At 44.5% G+C, this 22305-nt stretch overlaps 1 protein-coding gene across 2 annotated transcripts in view; it reads left to right on the plus strand.

The window, feature by feature from the left end:
- The window catches only part of IFT88 (intraflagellar transport 88), a 473307-nt gene that overhangs the window by 73904 nt on the left and 377098 nt on the right, over window positions 1–22305 (plus strand). For both annotated transcript variants that reach the window (XM_078657075.1, XM_078657076.1), the window contains exons 4-5: window positions 6413–6469; window positions 14835–14888. In XM_078657075.1, the coding sequence (XP_078513201.1) occupies window positions 6413–6469; window positions 14835–14888 (111 nt within the window). The remainder of the gene's footprint in view (window positions 1–6412; window positions 6470–14834; window positions 14889–22305) is intronic.

Below are 22305 nucleotides of genomic sequence, written 5' to 3' on the forward strand. Positions count from 1 at the left end.
TAAATACATAAGGTCCGAGTAACATGAAGAACCAAATTCATAAGTCCCAAGTTCCTCATCTGCAGGAATATGACTGGATGCTCCCTTGGCTGGGCTAGTAGTCAGAGGGTTTGCAGACTGTAAGTTAAGCTTAATTGGGCTAAGGGGGGTAGAGGGACCAAATGCCATGTAACATTTTCAGTGGTATTGTTCCAGTCCGTTAGTTGAGCACATGGGATTTGCAAGATTGGGCTAGTCATCTGATATACCAGTCTAATCATGGCATTTGATAGTTTGCTTCCTTTGGCTTCTCCCGCATTTGCTGAATCTGTATCCAATAAAAGGAAAGTTGAATGATCGAATGATGTCTCCAAGAATGATAAATTGCTCTGCTGGTTATCTACATCCAAAACATGAGCCCGAAAAGGAATAGTTAATACTGTGCGATGTGTCCCAGAATTACTAGAAGTACCGGGAGGGTCGACACCTCGTTGGTCACTTATGGATGCAAGGCGATCGCCAGTTGAAGAACAAGAAGCACGCTGCACGAGACTCATAACCCCACTATTGGTGCTGGAATTATATGTGTTTAGACAGTATGTAATCTTAGAGCATTTGGGTGGATGTGACAGAGAGATATGGAGGCAGACAGGGAACAGATGAGAGCCCAGATTGCCTCAAAGTATCACCAGGCAAAGCCTCAGTTGAAGTGGACATATCTTTCTTTCCCGAGCTGCTTAGCTGCCTTTCTGCCACCTCCTTTCTTGTTGGCCGTATGATGGCCCTGAGTTCTCCTTGAGCGCATCATAATTGAGAAAAGTCAAAATTAGGGGTAGAAAATTCTAGTTGCATTAAGATTGAATTGGGGCACACCGCCGCCCTAGGGTAGATTTTGCACAGCAGTGCTACACTAAATAGTTTACAGAGTTCTCCCTGTTAAGGCCAGGAACAGGGCAGAGCAGACTATACACAGGTTCTGGTCACCCCATAGGAGCAAGCTGCACCGGTCTAATGCCAACTGCCTCAGCGTTGTCTGAGGACTTGTAACCTGTAGCCTTGTAGGCAGAGCCTCTCAGTAAGCCGGCTCCGACCAGGCAACAGCCATGTAAATGTCTTACTGAGATCAATGCCGCACAATGGCCTTTCATTGGCCTTGAATCGGCTATTTCATAATTAACCACATGCACAATATAGAAGGCAATGCCCACTACTGTCCTGCACCGCCCGGTATATCTTAATGTCTTGTGTAGGTTGATCAGTGCAAACAAGGTGAACAGGTAGGTTTTTAAAGTGCAAATTTAAAACTTCGCTATCACTGTAGCAGGCCCTCTGTACTGGGCCAGAATCAAAGCTGAGTACAGGTGATGGGGACCACGCAGCAAGGCAAAAGCTGCACCACAGACCTAGCCTGGCCCCCTCTGCATTCTGCCGGCTCAACCCTTGTGGGGTGCACTAAGCTCTCCTCTCACACCTCATGCCCAATCAATGGAAATGATTACGGGTTTAAGCACAAGCGCCTTCAAAGGGCCTCTAGGTGCCTTTGGAAAGCCAAACAGTCGACTCTCCCCTGCTTCAACCCTACTTGCCGCCGGGGGCCCCCTCGAGGCTCCCACCTTCTTCCTTACAGTGCCAGTCCCAGATGGTCCTAAATGGTCGTCGGCCTTCAGGCAACCTCCAAGGACCAGTCCCATGACTACGCTGCCGGCCTGCTAAAAGCACACACCTCACTCCCCCGCTCCAGATTGAATGACCGCGCCTCCCCCTCCCCGCTCACGTCTCACTCCCCCGCTCCAGATTGAATGACTGTGCCTCACCCTCCCTGCTCACGCCTCACTCCCCCGCTCCAGATTGAATGACCGCAAGGCCAGCGGTGTCGGTGGGAGTGAGCGAGAACTGCATGGGCTGGAACTGAGGCGAGAGAAAGAGCCAAAGCTGAGGCCTGGGGTCTAAAGATGGGCAGAGTTCACTGCCAGGGTCGTATTCACCTTGGCAGCAAGGCAGCAGAGCCGTGCTTCGAACGAGCAAATACCCAATTGGCGTGGCTAACATGTGTTTCCATTTCCTTTATCTCAACAGTGCAACCATAAGACTCCACATGACTTCCACCCACCCTCCGCATCAGTATGTCTATCAATGTGTAGCATGGAATAAAAGCCAGAACCATTTGTGATGCAGTGCCACCTATGAGATGAAGAAGAGAGCAGCACACAGGCAATGCAGAGTAGAATGTACTGGAACAAAGGAACTCACCAAAGGGGAAAATAAGGACAAGGATAGAGTAAAGGAGGGCATAGAACCTGCCAAAAGTACTTGATAACGTTGCGACACAGCAAAAATCCCTTAGAACCATTGGACATCCTTTCCTAATAGAAGAGCAACAGAATACAGGTGGCAAACTTGGATTGGGCTTAAATTGAATTAATTGAAACGGAAGTCTCCATCTTGGATAGAATGAATTGGAAGGTTGTAATTCATGTGCTGGATTTCCTGCTTCTGGACAGTTCTAGCAAACGTTTGAAAAGGCAGGCTTCCTTCAGTGCTGCCTAACACAAAGCTACCTTGCAAAGACAGAAACTGCCTCGTAGGAGGAGCTTCGTGCTGTCTGTGCTCCCCATGCTCCACGCAGGGGGTTGCCAGGCCAAGAAGAGAGTTGCAAACCTCCCAACCCAACAGGAAGGAACCTAGCCTTCTGACAGCCCCCAAAACAGGTAAGCAGCACCCAAGGCAGTGAACACAATTACCAGCCAGACAAAAAAGCTGAGTGGGCACCGCCACTCCCCATGCTACAGACATAAATGCGTGGTCCAAGTGATAGATACATTCTGTGCCATCTTGTCTTATTCACATATAAGGGACTTATCAATCAGACCTTACAGTGGTCATAACCCGATATCCATGGAACCAGAGGTCCCAGATCTTGCTCTCGACATGTGTACGACCAATCAACTTTCAAAACCTCATGTATTGGCAGAAATAATAATGGAGGTTCAGAGAATTTGTAAAGCCTTTATCACCAAATGAAAGCGAAAAAGGCAGTACTCCTCGTTTTTCCTTATAGCAGAAAAAGAAATCTGATTCAAACTTGAGGAGTGTGCCCAAATCTGTATTTCAAGTATAAGGTAATGGTGGCAGCATACTGCTGTCAGTATCCATTCTGGAGAAGAGGGTGTTAAGAAAGGCCTGGTGGTCATCCATATGAAAAGATAAGAGCTGGAACAGGACAAGGAGGCAGTGGCTGCATTTGTTGGAGAAATGGAATGTACTGCCCAACACCTGGATTGTTGCAGTCTCCACACTGCACTAAGGCCTCTAGCCTTATTGATAGTCCTGAAGCTGGGTGCTGGCCTTCTCATCAGGTTGTGTCGCAACTGCCTTTTATATGTTTAGTCCGAGGATTAGTAGTTGCGTGAGACTGTAGTTCCAGAATCACATTTTCCATATGGAGAAATGACTAGTCTAACCACTTGAAGAGTGTAGAGAAGATGGCTGTTGTGTGAGGCGCTAGATAGCTAGGGCCTCTGTGACAAAATAGTTTTTTTTCATTTTGTTGATTTTTCTTTTTTGTGTGTGAATGCAGCAAACCTTTTCCATGTAGTGTTTTTGTTTAGGGAATAGGGAAAAAGCTTAACAGTGTTGCTAAGCACTTGGATTATATTGGAAGTGGTGCTATTATAGTACAGTGCTCTGGCCTCTGTGATAAGCTTCCAGCAAGTTGTCAAGAGGCTTTTCAAGCTTTTTAAAAAACATAGTTTATTGAGTTTTTAAAGTACCCCACAGGCAATCGCCCGACATAAACCATTTTCATACAGGATAATGACATATTACCAAAAATGGAAATATCATTGGGTATATTTTGTATACACAACAAAAGTGAAAACCAAACCTTAATGCAGACTGTCCGACCCCACCCACACTGGCGAGCATTTTTAGATACAGATACAAGTTGAAAAAGGGAAAACACAGTATCATATAATATGGCCATTAGCATCTTGTGGAAACTGCTGTTTAAGGGGTTTGCGAGGGAAGAGGAGTAAGATCCATGCCTCTGTAGGTAACCCATTGTGACCACATTTTGCTATGCTTTTGGGGGCAACCCTATGCTTGGAAGAGTGCTATTTCTGCACCCATGCAGGTGACAAGTGCCTTTCGCCATTTTAAAGCTTTTATTTTTTAATGTAGTTTTTGTTGCCACTTATTTTTTTGCCTTGTGACGGAAGTCATTCTGTTGTAAGCTCTTTAGTATTAGAACCTCTTGATTGTATGAAAGGGTTTCACCGTGGTCTTGGTTTCAGTTTGGTCAAAGTTTGTAATTTGATGAATGGTCGTTGAGTAAGGCAGCACTGTCCAAAGTAATCTAAAGAGAGTAGTTAGGGGGCATTGATATTTTCTGTGACACGGCCAGATGTCCCTGTGAAGGGGAAGAACTGTTGGTTGACTGGGTTTGTCTGTCCTCATTGGCAGGTTATGGAGTGTAGTAGGTCAAGGACAATAGGCATGTTGACAGTCAAGTTTATTGGCAGTTCTAGCGATGATCAAGGGTGGTCCAAGGTATTTGCTTTTGTATGTAGGTGGTGTGACAAGATGTCTGATGTCAGCAGCAGAAAGGCAATCTATGTAAGATCTCTTGCTGTATATTGACTTTTAAACAAACCCTAGATTTGCTGAAATGCTCCGTATAAGAAATTAATTTGCCTTTATGAAACACTTGGCATATTAGATAGAATGTATGTCCAGGATGTTTAGAGATACAACACCGATTGACAACAGTTGTATAGCACTAGTAACTTAACATATCACCTCTAAACACTAAACAATAAACCTGCAATATGAAAACGTATCTACAGGTGTATTTGTTTACCAGTTCTGGAAATAGTTATTTACAGGTGTAAACTTGATATGAGTTATTGGTCTAATAGTTCAAAGAAGCTGATGATAGCTATTCTAAAATGTGTACAACTAAGATACCAGTTAGGAACAAGAACAGTAGCCTATTTGGTGATATAATATGCAAACTAAGTATAACATTTACAAATGCACAGCAGTGTAGGCATGGCGTCTGAAGCTTTGAGTCTGACTTCCATTCGCTGTTAAACTGCTGCTGTCTCAGTACGTCTGTTGATTCTCCCTGGACCTTTAGAAAACATGTTTTCTAACACTCAGCCACTCCTTCCTGTAGGAGATGGGTGTTAGCCTTTCTTCCTCTTGAGCTATATGGAGCAGGACACCACAGTGCAAGTTTGGTCTTTAACAAACGGGAACCCTCATGTTTGTCCCATTTATCTTTGGAAGCTAAATGGAAGGAGACTGATGCTCTTAACTCTAACTCTATCTCAGTGCTCTCTAATTTATCACTTGCCTCCCATCCTTCATCTAATACCATTTCTGAAACTTCTTCAGATCCATAGACTCAGTACTAGGTTGCTCATTTTAGTGTTATCTATTCTTCAGGTACAGGAAGTGACACAATTTGTTTTGCCTATTTTATACATGGCTTCCACACCAGTGTTGCAACAGTTTATTTTTCCAGTCTGTTGTGGCAGAGTAGCTTTCTTTATGTAATTTCCTGCTTATTCTTCTTTGACTGTGTTTTTTACCCCTGTGTAAGCTGCTAGAATGATCAGCACCTGGTGTCGCAAACGCTACAGTAACTGTGGCAGCGAGTTTCTCCCTCCTGGTTACCTTTGTTCCATTTTGTTTTTTCCTGCCCGTGGGAGTTTGATAGTCTCAAGGGAATTCTCTCAGTATCATCTCCTGGAATCCTGTTCCAATTGGATCTGGGTCATTGTTTATGAGTGCCAGGTTCCTCTCCTTTTGTCTATCTTGGATTATCTTGTCTGTCTGGATGATTTGTATGCTGCTTAACTTTTTCTTCCATTTATTTGCTCTTCAAAGAAACACCTGTTGCCTCCAAGTGGTACACAGAACCATTAAGTAACACAATGGCTACAGGAAGGAGTCCATCTTATTTCCTTATTTATAGTGGCCTTGATGAGAGAAGCAGATGCAACTGTCTTCTGAATGTGGTTGACATTCACTGTCTCTGGAACATTATCAGTAGGCCTAGCATTTGTGCAAATATTTGTAGTTTTCATTAGGGTTTCATAAAATTATAGTTCCACCAATGTAATTGGGTGAATTATTAATTTTGTAATTTTGTGAAGTAACAAAATGCTACAAAAAGTACATTTGGAGTTTTTTTGTCCAGCAAAACATATGTTTCTGAACTTTTCCAGGGCGTTAATGAAAAAATAAAATGCTGATTGTCATAAGATTAATAACATGTAACGTGTTTCATAGAATTGTATGAAATTCTCAAAATCAAGCGTTTTCACCTGTCTCTAAATTTTGATGTAGTTTAGTGATACACTTTAACTAGCTATTTGTGATGCAAATTACAGTTAAAAAAAATAGCTAATAACAATTTTTCCTTAAGATTACAGGTAAAGTCCCTGGCACAGCAGCTGCTCGGCCTGTTGGCACTACCTTTGGGGTACGTTTTGCAAAGTCTTCCACCATTGCATTATTCTGCAAGAGATTGATAATATAGTTCTCATCTGTATATGAAAAGTTTTATTTTAGATGATTGAGCAAAAAATGTGCATACCTCCTACTGTCACACCAATGCAACCTTTTTGGTTATGTTATATTATTTGTTCAATTCAGGGTATCCCACTAGAGTGCCTTCTTGATAGTGCAGTAAAAGCCGAGTTGTAACTGTTTTTGGAATGCAAAATGTAGGTCAATGCGCATCTGAGACAAAACACTTCGATATACATTTTAGACTGGCAACATAGAGCAGTGATATCCCTTTTGGGATACTCATTTATTGTATTTGTATGTGAGAGAAATTGGGTTGTTCGTTGAGCGAGGTGGAAACCTTGCTCAAGCAACATCCACAATCCCTGTCAGGGTGAACCACTAAAGACACTATATTAACCTGTGCTTAACCCTCTGATATCTTGGCACAAAGCAGTCGCGGCAATGTGTAAAATAATTATGCAACACACAAACAGTAATGAAGTGAAAACTCAATACAAGAAAAATCTCACACCATTTTAGAAACATAGAGTACATTTCAATACATTATTGGACACCAAAAACGCATCTTGGGACCCAGCAGAGCAACATGCTACCTGCAGTCAGTGTGAGTTTCTATTTCTACCCGCACCACTAATTCAAACATGTCAATACTCTATGTACCTCCTTAACTGCAGGTCCCTCCCTAAGCACACCCTTGAAATCTCAATACTAATTGAGGAATTAAAACCTGACATCCTATTCCTCACAGAGACATGGCTGCACAAACAGTCAGAACCTGACCATGTCCAAACCCTCCCTGAAGGATACCAAATACTGCGCAACGACTGTAAAACAGGAAGGGGGGGTGGCCTGGCAATAATCCACAAAATATGTTACGAAATATGCAGCTCTCCCACCCCCGTCCCAGACTGTGAAAGTCTACCTTACACGATAAAACTTAATCCGACAAATCCCTTTTCGGGAATACTTATATACCGCCCTCCCGGACCACAGGGACAATTCCTTCATGTCCTCGCACCCATCATAGCAAATCTTGCTTACAGTCCTGCAAACTTCACTCTCTTAGGAGATCTTAATGTCCATGTCGATGACCCAAACAACCCTAACACCAGAGAGATAACCTTCAGTCTATCTACCCTCGAACTCTCACAACGAGTAGTCGTACCCACCCATCAAATGGGCCACCTCCTTGACCCTATTTTCAGCAACTGCCCGGACCTACAAATTGGAAAGCCCTCTCCCCTCCCCTGGACAGACCACTTTCTTGTCCCTCTCATATGGATCGCCCCCAACCCTCACCCACCTAAACCCATAACAGTCCAAAAATCCCGAAACTGGTCAAAACTCCCCCTACCAAAATGGCTGGAGAGGTTTGAATCCACTAAACCGCCCAACACCTCCAACCCCGTCGAAGGGAATGAGAACTATAACACCTGGATCACTAACTCTCTCGATCTGGTGCTCCCCCTCAAAAACATCAATCCCAAACGCTGCAACACAACTGCGCCGTGGTACACCACCGATCTACGGGAATCAAAACGTAACTGTAAAAAACTGGAGAGGAAATGGCGCCTGGACTGGCGCCATCACCCACAAAAAAATCTGCCGATAGAACGGCAATCAAAACCTACAAAGCCTGCATTAAACTAGCACAGGCAACCTATTTTGCGGAAAAAATTGCCAAGGCAGCCTCTAAACCCAAGGAAATGTACCGCATTGCGAAATCCCTCCTTCAACTACCTGAGGCACCCAAGGAATACGGCGATGTTAATGCCCACTGCGACAACCTAGCTGAGTTCTTTCTCCGCAGAATCGAGACAATCAACACCTCTTTCTCCCACCACTCCCCTCTGACCAGCAACTCACCAGAACCTGCGCCACCCCTCCCAGTTACACTGGAGCACTTTCCTCCTCTCGACCTCGCCAACTTGGAGGCAATTATGCATCAGGTGAAATCGGGCTCACCAAAAGACCCTGCACCCCCGCGCATCCTTCTCCCAATCTCCCATCATATCTCACCCACCATTCTGGACCTACTCAACACCTCCCTCTACACTGGCACCGTCCCACCCCCTTGGAAGCAAGCCATGGTCAAAGCCCTCCTAAAAAATTCAAACCTAGATCAGAACAACCCCTCCAACTACCGACCCATCTCCCTACTACCCTGGCTCAGTAAACTCCTAGAAAAACATGTCAACACAGTATTGACAAACTTCCTGGAGTCAAACATTAGACTAGATCCATCCCAGACGGGCTTTCGTCCCCTCCATGGGACCGAAACGGCCCTGGTTGCAGAGACGGAGGAGACGCGAAAGATCTTGGACAATGGAGGCTCGACAGCCATCATTCTCCTTGACCTTAGTGCCGCTTTCGACACTGTAAACCACAACATCTTTCTCCACCGACTCAGCGGGATGGGTATCTCTGGAATGGCAATCAACTGGCTCAGGTCCTTTCCCTCTGACCGCTCCTTCCAGGTATTTGAAAAAGAACACACCTCCCCCAGCAAACCTCTGAACTGTGGGGTGCCACAGGGCTCCTCCCTAAGCCCCACCCTTTTTAATGTTTACATGAGCCCACTGGCTGAGGTCGTCCGCCCCTTCGGAGTAAAAATTGTCACCTACGCGGACGACACCCAGCTAGTGCTGGCTCTAGACCCCCCCCTTAACTCACACCATGGCCTATCCAAATGTCTGGAAGCAGTCACCACATGGATGACTTCCTGCTGCCTAAAATTAAACGGGGAAAAAACTGAGCTTATGCTCCTTGGAAACACCATTGACAGGACCATAGATCCAATCTGGCCCCCCTGTCTGGGTCCTCCCCCTTCACCCAAAGAATCTATCAAAAGCCTCGGCATATGGCTCGACAAGTCACTCAACTTCAATCACCAGGCGGCCAAACTATCCGCCACCTGTTTTGGTCTCCTAAGACTGCTTCGCAAAATCCTCCCTTTTCTTCCCTTTCATGCCAGACGGATTATGGTACAAGGCCTAATCCTATCCCGTTTGGACTGTGGGAACGCCCTATATCTCGGGGCTCCCCAGTCCACCCTGAACAAACTACAAATAATCCAAAACTGCGCAGCCAGGACCCTCCTCCAAATCCCCGGCGACTCTCAGTTATGCCAAACTAATAGACCTCCACTGGCTCCCAGTAAAGGCAAGGATTGAATTCAAGGTTATGTGCATCGCCCATCGGTCTTACTGGGGAACAGGTCCCGTCATCAACCGCCCCCTTATAACCGCTTACCACCCTAATACACATCTCAGATCAGGATCCTCCTACCTCACCACAATACCCCGATTTAAGAAAGCCAGATGCGGAGGCTGCTCACTCTCTTACAATCTCGCCAAGCTTTGGAACGCCCTCCCCCTCACACTCAGATCAGAGCCTAACCTACTGACTTTCCAAAAACTCCTGAAAACCTGCCTTTTTAACAAACTTGAGTAACTTTCTGCGGCTCTGTCTCAGCCCTGACCTCTTGCAGAGCTGGGACGCCTTAGGGTAGCCACCGCGCTTTACAAATCGTCTTTTCATTTCATTTCAAAACAACAAAAATCCAATCAGTAGTTACACATTTTTAAAGTTTAAGGTAAAAACTAGCATCTAAAAGATTAAAGCGCCAACCGTAGGCATCGAGTCACACAAGACCCGGGCAAAGTAAAAAAATATAGCCAGCTACGATGGAGTGCAGGTCTGATACAAGAAGTGGATTGGGCCCGGACTGTGCTTACCTTCGGACTTCGAACAAATTTAGTAGAAAAATGTATGTGAAGGTAAAGTTCAGCAGGGCAAGTCTGGAAGCGGTTTCTGACGTGGAGGCGTCTTCATCGGGAAGCTGCAGGACGAACTTGCGGTGAAGATTTCTACATTTATACTTAGAGCTTGATTTAGATCTTGGCGAATCTGGTCCCACAGTCACTTTTTTGGCGTTTTTAACACCCGTCTACTTGGCGGTCAGTCCACTCTATTTTAATGTTGGCGGGTCCATGGACAAAAGACCCCCTGAGTGCCACCGACTCTGCCAGATTTTGTCTCTTATGTTGACGACATCATAGGCAGAAGTGGCTGTCGGCGGGAGTCCAGCCAAGATTAGCGCCGGGCCAATCATGATGTCCCTTCTCGTCGAGGAAGCTATTGCGGGGATACCTCCTACTTTGAGTTAGCAGAATCAAAGGAAATGAGGTAGTAATTTGCCTTTTTTCATGTTTTCAACTTCTGTTTCCATATTGAACCCCATTGTCCAGGTCCTCCCTTTGCTGTTACTACTTGACCACGATGCTGCTCAACTCTGTTGTTGCTGGGATCTGAGATAAGCTTCTTTTACAATTGCCTTACATGAATCATGTGTTGACATTTGCTTTAGCCTCGTGTATTTTGACATTGGTCTTACATGCAATTATTTTCTTATGTGTAATGCATTAGTGTTCATTTTACAACTTATCAAGGTAAAATGAACACACCTGTATTTACACTTAAACATATTTCATGTTGTTGTGGGTGTTGTGCTTGTGGTGCCTGTGGATGTTCATTCAACAGTGTGTGTATTGTTTGTGTGAAATGCAATATGTAAAGAAAGAGCTATAACACACACTTAAATATATTTTAAAAACTACCACACAACATATGTGTATTGACACATTAATAAGTAGTACTTTACAGTCTCCACTCTTCCAGGGACTCACTCCTCCAGGAATCTTTTGCTAGAACAACAGGGACATCTAAATAAACTCAGCGTAAACCTGCAGTTCTAGCAGCAACTGAGTACTTTTAGCCAGCTGAGGAGTCTGCTGTGTCAAAGGAGGTGCACCACTTACATGACGGTAAACAGTCTGTTGGTGCGGACAGTGGTTCAACCAGCCCACGTCAAAATACGGCTGGCAGGACTCCTCCAGCTCAACTGAGTATTTATAACTGCCAAAGTATGGAGGATGGGTGTTCGCACAGCAATTAGTAATCAGATATACCATAAAGTTTAAGTGATGAAGCGTGCAACCAGAGGTGGACGCTGTCTGGACCGTCAGCGTGAGATTAAAGACTATTGCAAAGCTACCCCTATTGAGAGGTAGACCCCCTGGTGCACAGCGTAAACAAGACACACAGGTCTAATGATCTGAAGCAGAATTCACCAATGTTCAATCCATGTGATTTACTGTTTCATCAAAATTCAGTATATGTACATTGAATTCATGTATCCAACATCGTGATCCAAATCCAAAAGACGTTTGTCATCAACAGATCGTGATCCGGCCACAGGGTTTGCATTTCTTCAACTTGCACTAGTGATCCCCTGAGGAAGGGCTTTTTTGGTATGGCCCGAAATGCATTGGGATTTATAAATTGCTGATCTCCTTTCTGTTGATGACAAACGTCTTTTGGATTTGGATCACGATGTTGGATACATGAATTCAATGTACATATACTGAATTTTGATGAAACAGTAAATCACATGGATTGAACATTGGTGAATTCTGCTTCAGATCATTAGACCTGTGTGTCTTGTTTACGCTGTGCACCAGGGGGTCTACCTCTCAATAGGGGTAGCTTTGCAATATTTATAACTGCCGCCATGGAGAGACGACGGGAGTCCCGCCAAGATCTAAATCAGGCCCTAAGTCTCTTTTTTGGAACTTGAAAATCTCCAGCGGGACAAAGTTGCAGGCTGTCACTGACGAGAGCTCCACAATGGTGGGTACCTCTTCTACAAAGAGGCGCTGAACAGAATTTGCTGCTTCACAGAAAAACATAGTAGGAGCTGCCCCGAAGTCAGGCCGACTGGCAATGCACCTTGGGGGGGATCGGCGAGCAGGTAGGTCCCAGTCTCCTCTTGGTTCTCAGATAGCCAAAAATGTTATAAGTCCCAAGTTTCGGATTTTGGCTAATTGGGCACCTTTAACTCCATTCCCAAGGGTCCGAGACTGAAGCAACACCACTTGGAGGGTCAGAATTGTTCAGGCTGGGTCCAGGTGCGGTTTCAAGATAGTTGGAGCCTTTTCCGACCACTAGACCCTGATCAGGAGGACAGCGAAATAGCCCTGAGGGTCACTCTGGTAGTCCTGGGTTCAAGCAGTGGAACAGAGCTCAAGCAGCATGGCATGCCGGGATGCTCCTCCAGGAGTGACAGTGCGCTTTGTAAGCAACACTTTCATTCATTCATTCATTCATGCATCAATGGGTTCAAGGCCGGTTTTCCAGGTGCAACAAAGCAGCCATCTGCAGTACACAGCAGGCCACAGCAGCAGGAAGTCCTCTGAGAGCCCTCCGGCAGGTCCAGAAAGTGAAGCAAAGAGTGGGCCTCGGCATCTTACTTTTATACCTGGTGCCTTCTTTGAAGTCAGATAAAGTTCTGGAAATTCTCTTTGATGTGCTTGACGTTTCCTGCCTCCCTGCCCTGACTCTAGCCTGGGTGCATGCACAATGGTTTCGTGTGAAGTTATTTGTGTGAAGGCAAGGCACAGCCTATTGATTTGCAAGTAAGGCTGTACCCAGCCCAGCCACCCCCCCCCCATTCTGCCATAGATGGCCCATCCATGTACACATAATTCCCTCTATTGTGCTGCTGTCTGGGAGGAATATTCAAAGTCTATCTGTCAACTACCACCAGGCATATGGCCCAGGAACAAGCTGCCGGCACCAAATAATTAGGGCAGGTAAATGTCAACTTTGTAACAGTGGCATTTTCGAAATTGTGACTTAAAATCTAACTTTGCCATTAAACAGTAATTTAAATGACAAATTCTCAGATACCAAACATGAATTTACTACCTGCTCCCAATCAAAAGTTAGAACTTATTAAATGTAATAAGCAGCCCAATGTTGTCCTATGGGACAGATAGGTCTCCCAGTAGTGAAAAACGAACTTGTGAGTTTTTCTCTACCAAGACATGTAAAACTTAAAAGTACATGTCCAAACTTTTAATGACAGTGCACCCTGCCCTATTGGCTATCTGCGGCCCACCTTAGGGGTGGCTTATATGTAATGTAATAGGTGTTTTAGTCTTTGCAAGGGGGGTATTTTGCCAAGTCGATTTGGCAATTTAAAACTACATACAGGCTTCAATGACAAACTTAGGGCATGATTTAAAGGGCAACTTAAGTGGGTAGCAAAATATGTGGTGCAGACCCACTAGTAGCATTTAATTGACAGGTCCTGGATAAATGATATGCCACTTTACTATGGACTAATAAGTAAATTATATATGCCAATTGGGTGTAAGACAATTTTACCATGTTTTAGGGAGTGAGTACCAGAACTTTAGCACTGGTTAACAATGGTAAAGTGCACAGAATCCCAAGGCCAGCAAAAATGAATTCAGATAAATAGGAGGGTGAAAGCAAAGGTTTAGACTACACTATGGCTGACTGGTCTAACTGCCATGCTCGAGCAGGCTGGTGTCCCCACCTTTGTCACTACTATTTGTGAAATGATCTGGATATAACTTTGAACCCAGATCCAATTGGGGCTGTTGGTGGTTGGCTGCAAGTTCTGGCTCTTCGCCAGGTGTCATTAATCCCATGATTCAAGGTAACCTGCAAACTGCACTGGGTATTTTCCAAACTAGTTGACAGCTAATGGCTCCCATTTCAAAAGTAAAAGGCAGCCATGTCGTTTTTACCACACTTTGACTGTCTTCTGGGATAGAGCCTTAGATGTAGGTAAGTAATAGGTTTTATTGTTGTTCCCTACCTATTTCCACTTTATTAACCCCTTTGCTGCGGCGGCAATTCCGCCGCAGCGCTAAGGGGGTGGGGGGGGCCGCACGGCGCTCGCGTACTCGTGACGGAACCGCTCCGTCACGAGACGTGGTTGCGCTGTGCTTATGACGGAGCGGTTCCGTCACGGCCCCGCCCGCTCTTAAGAACGCTCAGCGCAGGCGCGGAATCACTGCCGCGCAGGCGCTCCGAGCGGGCCATGACAGAACCGCTCCGTCATCAGCACATCGTGGCCGTGTCTGATGATGGAGCGGTTCCGTCACCAGCAGGGGAGGGGGTTAAAGTAGGGAAATGTATTTATAATTTTTCAAAAGTTTACAGAGTACTATATGTATATGTATATAATATAACATAATATGTATCTCCAATATTTGTAACATAGTTAGATACATTTATTCAGATGTCTATGTATTTTTATGACTCATATAATTGCCCTCTATGGTTCATAAAAGAATGACAAGAACACCTGTAATCCAATGAACAAACCTGCAACATCCCATATTTCAAGTTTTTTTTCTCATTTTGTGTTCATGCTGTCAGTTAAGTATTTTTAAAATAGAGAAACTAAAACACATAATAAATGTTTGTTTTTTAATTAGGGGAGGTTGCCGTTGACCTCTTCGCTTGGAAGACCAATGACTGGATCTGTGCAGGTACATAACCACACAGCATTTGTTTATTACTTGTTCATTTCTGTGGTAGACAGCAAACCTTGAATACATTTAATTTCCCCCATTGTTTTGAAACACCCGTGTGGATTTAGCTTCATTGTATAAAATACATCTGGAAAACTCAAAATCCTTGATATGTACAAATGTTACTATACTTTGCTACATTCTCCCTAATTTTGCCAACATTTGGGATTAGGTTCTTTCATTGTCTGAAGAGGGTCGAAACAGTAAACACAGTCAGTGTATAAAAATAACAATGCCCCCACCAGCCCATGTATTAAGTGAACCCAATGACTGAAAGTAAACATGTATTATTTAATTGTAGTGCGTAAAATTTATTATAATGAGACACTTAAATGAAGTTATTTGAACTTATATGTATACACAGTTTAATGATTCTACACACAAAACAAAGTGTATGCTAAATTAAACAATGGGTGTATGACAGCATCAAATATTAAATTATTAAATCACTACATTTGTTCAGAAGAATATCATTTATTTATAAAACTGCTGCCAAAAGTGAAGTGCTCAATGAGTGTGAGTGACATCAAGAGAATATACACAAGAATATTATGACTCCAGTCCTTTCAGTTAAATGAACAGTATGACCAATGAACAAAGTATTTTGGGTGTGCTCCTGTATTGTGCAGAGGAGTCTTAATTGCTGTTTGGAGCACCTGGTTCAAATACTCTCCTACATTTCCTGAGTGCTCTGTATGTTTCCTCCTGGTTCTTCTGCAAAAAGACTGTGACTTAATATTAAGGTTTGTATGAAGACTTTTTTTAATAACATGCAATCTTGTTTTGTGTACAGCTCAGTTGAACTGTTATAAATGTATGTTCAAATAAAGTCCTTTAAGTGTTATGTAACAATTAATTTTTGCAGTACAAGTAATTGACCCATTTGTACGTTCATCGACTGGCTTTGAATACAGGTTGAATGGGCATTTTATGTGTATGTTTAGAAATTCTGCTGCCTAATTCTGTGCCTCTGGCTTGGCTTAAAGAATGTGTGTAAGCAAGACTGCTTTGCTTGCTGCTGGAATGGCAGACTATACACCTAAGTGGTTTGTTATTGAAGCAAGCAGCAGGGCGTTTCCTTTCTGTGAATTATTTTGTGCGTTTATTCCATGTATTTAGTGATTATGCATTAGTGATATTGCACTAAATGGTACAAAGGATAAAGAGTACATCTGTTTTTTTAGGATGAGGTGCAGTGGGCATTCTGGGAGCATGACATGCACCGAGCAGGGGTAGGCAGGTGTCTTTATCTTTGTCTCTTAGGTTGGGTTTAGAGACTGTATGGTGAGTTCAGCAGAAGCTTGTTCCCCATCTGCCTAGCAGCCTTGTACCAAGAACACAATGGCCTGGCTGCCATGAACTGAAGGTTTGAACCCCATGTTAGATTAGTTCTACAGCAGATCATAACTAGGAAACTTTCTAGGGTGCTTTAAGCAGGGGGGTGTTGAGAACAAACAAATAATGAGGCCATTTTTGCAAAAGGAGAGGAGCTATAACATGTCCCGTCCTCTAGAAGTGGCACCCCATAGTGCTGATGACTTTGCACCCTTGGTGCACAATGGCATGGCATAAGGCTTATGAACTGGTTATGAGGAGGGCAATTTATTGCCCTTTGATGTGTTCAGTGAGAGATATGAGATACCGGGGGAGACTTCCTGCTACATGCGGCCTTGACTGCAGAGATACATAGGCACTGGGGGAGCGGACTTCCTGAGCCACCGTTGGCAGGCTGAAGGGTGCCAATATGTGGTAGTGGCAGCAGGGACTTTTAAGGTGGTAACTTGCCTGTATAGAAGACTGAGTCGGGCGACACTCACCCCCTCACTGAACTACAATGGAAATGGGAAGGGGACCTGGGGGATCCAATAGAAGAGAAAGAATGGGGTGTACTGACAGAGTGGGTCAGCAAGATTACTACGAACGCTAGATTCCAGCTGGTAATTTTTTTATGTCTTTCACGGAGCGTACCTCACCCCAGGGCGCATCAATAAGTACTTCAACACGACAACGGCGGCTTGTCCTCGTTATGGGGAGGAGGGAGTGGAATTTTAACATATGTTCTGGGAATGCCCAGAGGCAGGGATCTTCTGGAAGGAAGTGATGGAAATACTTACTGAAAAACAGAAAAAGAGGCGAATATGACCCCGGGATAATGCCTGTTGCATAAATTACCACATAACTCCAGGAATAAGATCACAAGTAAATTTCAGGACTTGGGTCTCATACTGGCAAAAAGGGACATCACTAGACACTGGAAGGCAAAGGGAAGTCCCCATAGAGGTAGATGGAGAGGGGAGTTTGCACACTGGGCAGGATATGAATGAACTGTGAGGCACAGGGAGGCCAAACGAAATGATAGCGAAAAGGCATTAGAAGCAGCCATTTAGCATAGGGTGAGTAGACGCAGCAAATTCCACATGGATTGTCATATTGTGGGCCAAATATTACAACGTTTGGAGAAAATGTTATGCAAACACATAGACTGATGGACTGGAGCCTCTCAGACCCATACGATTGTTTGTACTGTGTATGATTCATAAATGCTTAATAAAGTTTGTTTAAAAAAAAAAATAAGACTTATGGATTGGCACCCATATGCTAGGTAGCCTGGCGCTCAATGCTTTTGATGCACCACATGCACCAGGTGACTTGGTACCTAATGTCATCAGGGAAGAAATAGCTTGGCAGTTCGGGCTGGACTGTTCCCGTGATGCACAGTGTCAGACTAATTTGCATAGGGGGCATGACGTTGGGTATGCTTCTTCTTCAAAACTGATACAAGTTTTGTGGGCACTCTGCAGCAATTCTTGTAGCTGAAAGCCTAAATCTTTTTAATCCATTTATCTCTGGGACTTTGACACTTGCCTGATTCATATAACCTTTTTCAGCATTATGGACATTCGCAAAATATTGTGGAATATAGTTTGGAAGTTCCGAGTAGCTCATGCATTTGAGTCTTGCTCAGTTACTTTGCTTTGCTACAGGTAGGCAGAGTCATCAGTTAGACAGAGAGAGGGTTGAGGAGCCACTTCCTGTTCTTTGAAGTAGCACTCTACACTGTTCCCCAAAAGAATGATTTAGACAGCCAAATTAGGTTGTTGACACTGTTTATAGTTTTGCGTTTCTGTCACTCGGGAAATTACAAAGAGGTCAATTAATCTATAGATGAGGCAATTTAGCATACGTCAGCCACTAATCAAATTCAGGTCAATGGAGCTAAAGGAACACTTTTACTCTCTCATAGAAAAATAGAAATAGCTCTTAACTAAACCAAAGCAAAATGTATACCTCCCAAAAATTATATGATTCGTAGTTGCCATTAGAGAGATTCTTAACCATACTTTTTATTGTTGTGCTGCCATCACACAGTTCAGCACAAGTAAGAGTCAAAACAATCTTGTACATCGGCATACCCCAATGTTGTCTGCAGCCGTCTCAACCTTCCGGTCCTGGCGCAGTTTGTGAGTGGGTGCCGCTCTAGTGTCCGTTCCCAACTGACCCTAACCCCAATCCCAACTCAGGTACCCCCAACCACCCCCTCCTTCCCCACCCGCCCCAGGCGTTTCACATTGGAGCATTCGCTACTGCCCTTGGGGGCTAATACCATGAGTGTTCTATGCAACAGGGCCAACGAAAGTGCTATGATGTTAAGTGTCTCACATGTGGATCGAGTGCAGCTCTGTGCCGATAATGTAGAGTGTGACCCTACCGACTGCTTTGTTATGCCTTGTGTGCCTCGGGGCCAACCACCAGGACATCATCATCTGCAACCTCATGGGCTATAAGTTCCATAACTAGCCTCTCCCAGGTTCTCAACCTCTCCAACGCCTTCTCACTGCCCGTTCTATGTGCAATTTGTAAACGGATAGTACCCTCACACTCAGCCCACTTTTGGAATTCTGCATTCCACTTATCTATACTAGGGCCCTTTTTCGCTTTCCAATGGGTGGTTATTGTTCTTTTGGCCAATAGGAATCCCAAATCAATAAATTTGCTAGTGATTTTGTTCTTTGAGGTGTGGGGGAACCAATGTAGGATACAATGTGCCATGGAGGGTTATAGGTCTCTATCAGTTACATCCATCAACAAGGCCATCACCTCCCTCCAAAAGGGGGCAAGAGATGGACAGTCTCACAACATGTGTTTAAAATTTGCTTCAGCTATTGCGTACCACGGGCAGGACACTGGTTGGGTCGGGAAATATTTGGGCAAGCGGGCTGGTGTTAGATATGCTCTATGAAGTATGTGAAAGTGCACTAATTGAAATCACGTATTTCTTGTGCTTTTCCAGGCCCACTCTACTATCCCGCTCCATGCTGCATCTGGGATGTCCTTCCTTATGTCCGTTTCCCATTTAAGCTTCAGGGCTGCCATGGGAGACAGGGATTCTTGTGTCATGCGCCTATAGAGACATGTCACCGCCTTTATGGTGCCCACTGCCATCACTACATATTGGCACCCCATGGAAGTGGGTGGCTCTGTAAGGCCCGTTTTTCATTGTTTTCTAATGGCTGTTGTGAGTGCAATGTATTGCAGAAAGTCACCGCCTAGTAGATCATACCTGGCTCGTAGGTCGTCAAAAGGTATCAGGGCTCACTCCTCATAAAGGTCCCCCATTGTCAGTAACCCCTGCTGTTCCCAGGTCTCCAATTTCTGCCAGTTGCCCCCATGTGGCAGGGCCCTGCACATCCTCAGTGATATTTCAGATGCATAAGGGGTCCCTATAGCTAGTCTCCGCAGGGATCTGTTCCAGCATTTCCGGGCTGTGGCAAACTCCAAGGTAAGGTGTATGGTCCCGTGCGGGAGCCGTAGCACTATGCGGGATAGGAGCATCAGGGGACCCCACATCTCTCCAGGTCCCTAGTGGCCCTCGCCACCCACTGTGTAAGCCACTGAAACTGGGCTGCTAGATAATACAATTCATCGTCCAGGACCGCCAGCCCTCTCTCTGTGGTATATAAATAAATAATACCGGATCTATTTTTGAATGAATGAATGAATAACAGATAGCTCAATAAATAAGAGTCAAGATTCGAGGTAGTAGGAGTTTTCGCAGGTTTAATACAGCATAAGGACAGGAACAGGACAACCTGCATAGGAATAGGATGACAGGGCCCAGCAGCTGCTGGGGCTGGGATGAGCGCGCTGACTTTTAATAACAATACATGAGCATATATACATAGCGCAAACACATAGCATTACATTGCATTACATTGCAGTAGGCGTAGCAGTGGGTGGAGCAGAAGGCGTGACGCGTAGCAGTCGCGAAAGATAAGAGTAAAAAGAAGGTGTAACTCAGACATGTGATGCAAACGTAACAGAATATGTCATGAATGGGCGGAAACATAGGAGGGGGCTACCTAAGGAGCCGGGACCTCTAACCTGGTGGTGCGCGCAAACTGGTAATGACGTGTTACTAGGAGAAGCTGGGGGCTATGAACTCTGTGCTAGGAGCAGAGACTAAAGTCTGGAGGGTCGGAGCGACATGTACCTAAACCCTATCTAGTATCTGATGTTTAGGGAACATGTTGATATAAACTAGAAGTCATGAGGGGAAAAGCTAATTGACTCTAAGACTAGAGCATGCATTTATTCTACATGTAGTGCGTGATGAAGAATATTAAATGACCATTAAATACAGTATTTCTCTTAATATGGAGCCGCATAGGCTAGACAATGACGGAAACTATTGATGTAGTTCAGTAGCTTAGGAATGCAGAGAAGGAGGACTAAACTGATAACTGGAATCATAACATAGTCTTGGCAGACTCAGAGGCAGAGCCAAGCTGCACCGGGCACTGCGAGGCAGGAAGTAAGTGAAAGGTCGAGGATACAGGTGGGGGCTGAATCGCTCCTCAGCAAGGGTTCAGGAGACAGGAGCTGAATCTGATGTCCGGGCCCTGTTGAGGCCTGGAAACGGGGACTTTATAATGAAATAACGTGCACACTGAGAAACGTGGCAACGTAGCTTTACATAGGCCTGGTATTCATATTACTCATGAGGACTGGGAAATGACATACCAGAGGTGGACACAACTATAATTGTGTCTTGAATCGGACATGGGGAATAACATATGCATATTGATCATAACATATGTCATACATATGATGGATGACACGTAGGGACACAGAACATGGCAAAATTTACTTTTCCACATTCCCTCCTTGTCACTACGTTTCCATCAGGAAACATCAATATTCATGATACCATCTATCATTTCATACAGTACCATTTGTTCATCTCGAATTGTCTTGGAACGGGATTTAGAACGGGGCTTGGGACTAGGAATACAAGAGGTAGCACACATGCCGCAAATCGCAGGGCCACATTGTATACAGAGGCAGCAGCTGAATATGATCGCTACTGCGATACCTAGAAAGGACAGGACTTTCCATCCCCAGACGGAAATTATATTCCAGAACCAACCGGACCATGTCCAGGTGCCTGGATCTTGGTGTAATAGATGGGCTATTTTATGGAGTCTGGTTATAGCTGAATAAACAGACGGCGCGTTATTTGGAATAAAAATGCAACAACTGGATCCGATGACTCTACAGGCCCCGCCCCTATCGGCCAGTATGACGTCAAGGACGAGACGATTCTGGAGCACAACAATTCTCATAAAGGATTGCTCTTCGGTTAAGTTACCTAGAGCGGAGGCAGTCTCATCTACTACAGCTTCAAGGGTTCTTGTTAACCTACGGATTAGCTTACTATTTACAACTGTACCTAAATAAGGGAACACACCTTTATCAATATCAATGAATTGCTCTGCAGCAGTTTCAGTATAATCGACAATCGGGAGGTTTCTCTTGTGTCTAGTATGTACTAGGAAGGAATTCCTATAGTAGTCAGGTGGGGCTAGGAAAACAGGTGGCAGTAGGAAGGCAATGTAACAGGTTCCCTCCCAATCGAGGGGCAGATGAACATATGCGGTTTGACCACAAACAAAATAAGAATGACGTGAAGCTTTAAAAATAGATTTCCCACTGTCACTATACTGGATAATAGTAGTACAATCACTATGTCCTACGTGTACAGAACCATAATTACGAACACATAATTCGCCTTTGACTGGTAATACTGAAATAGCAGGTGAGTCTGGAGTAGTATCAGACTGAACATTCAGGACCATGAAATTCGAAGAATAGTTACCTAAATTATACACTTCATTTTCTAGATCTAAACCTGTTCTGTGGGGGAAACCTTGCTTGTCTGGGAAACATGTACTGTTAAGAAAAGACATATCTGTTGAGGATGACGTTAACGTGGACCATGCTCCACACGAACCATTATGTGAAAAAGGATAAGGAAAAAGTGGCAGAACTCCCTTTGACGTCTGGAAAGGGGGGAGTCGACCACACACCCAACAAT

The sequence above is a fragment of the Lissotriton helveticus genome, chromosome 8 (assembly GCF_964261635.1).
Source record: "Lissotriton helveticus chromosome 8, aLisHel1.1, whole genome shotgun sequence".
In the NCBI taxonomy this organism is placed as follows: Eukaryota; Metazoa; Chordata; class Amphibia; order Caudata; family Salamandridae; genus Lissotriton; species Lissotriton helveticus.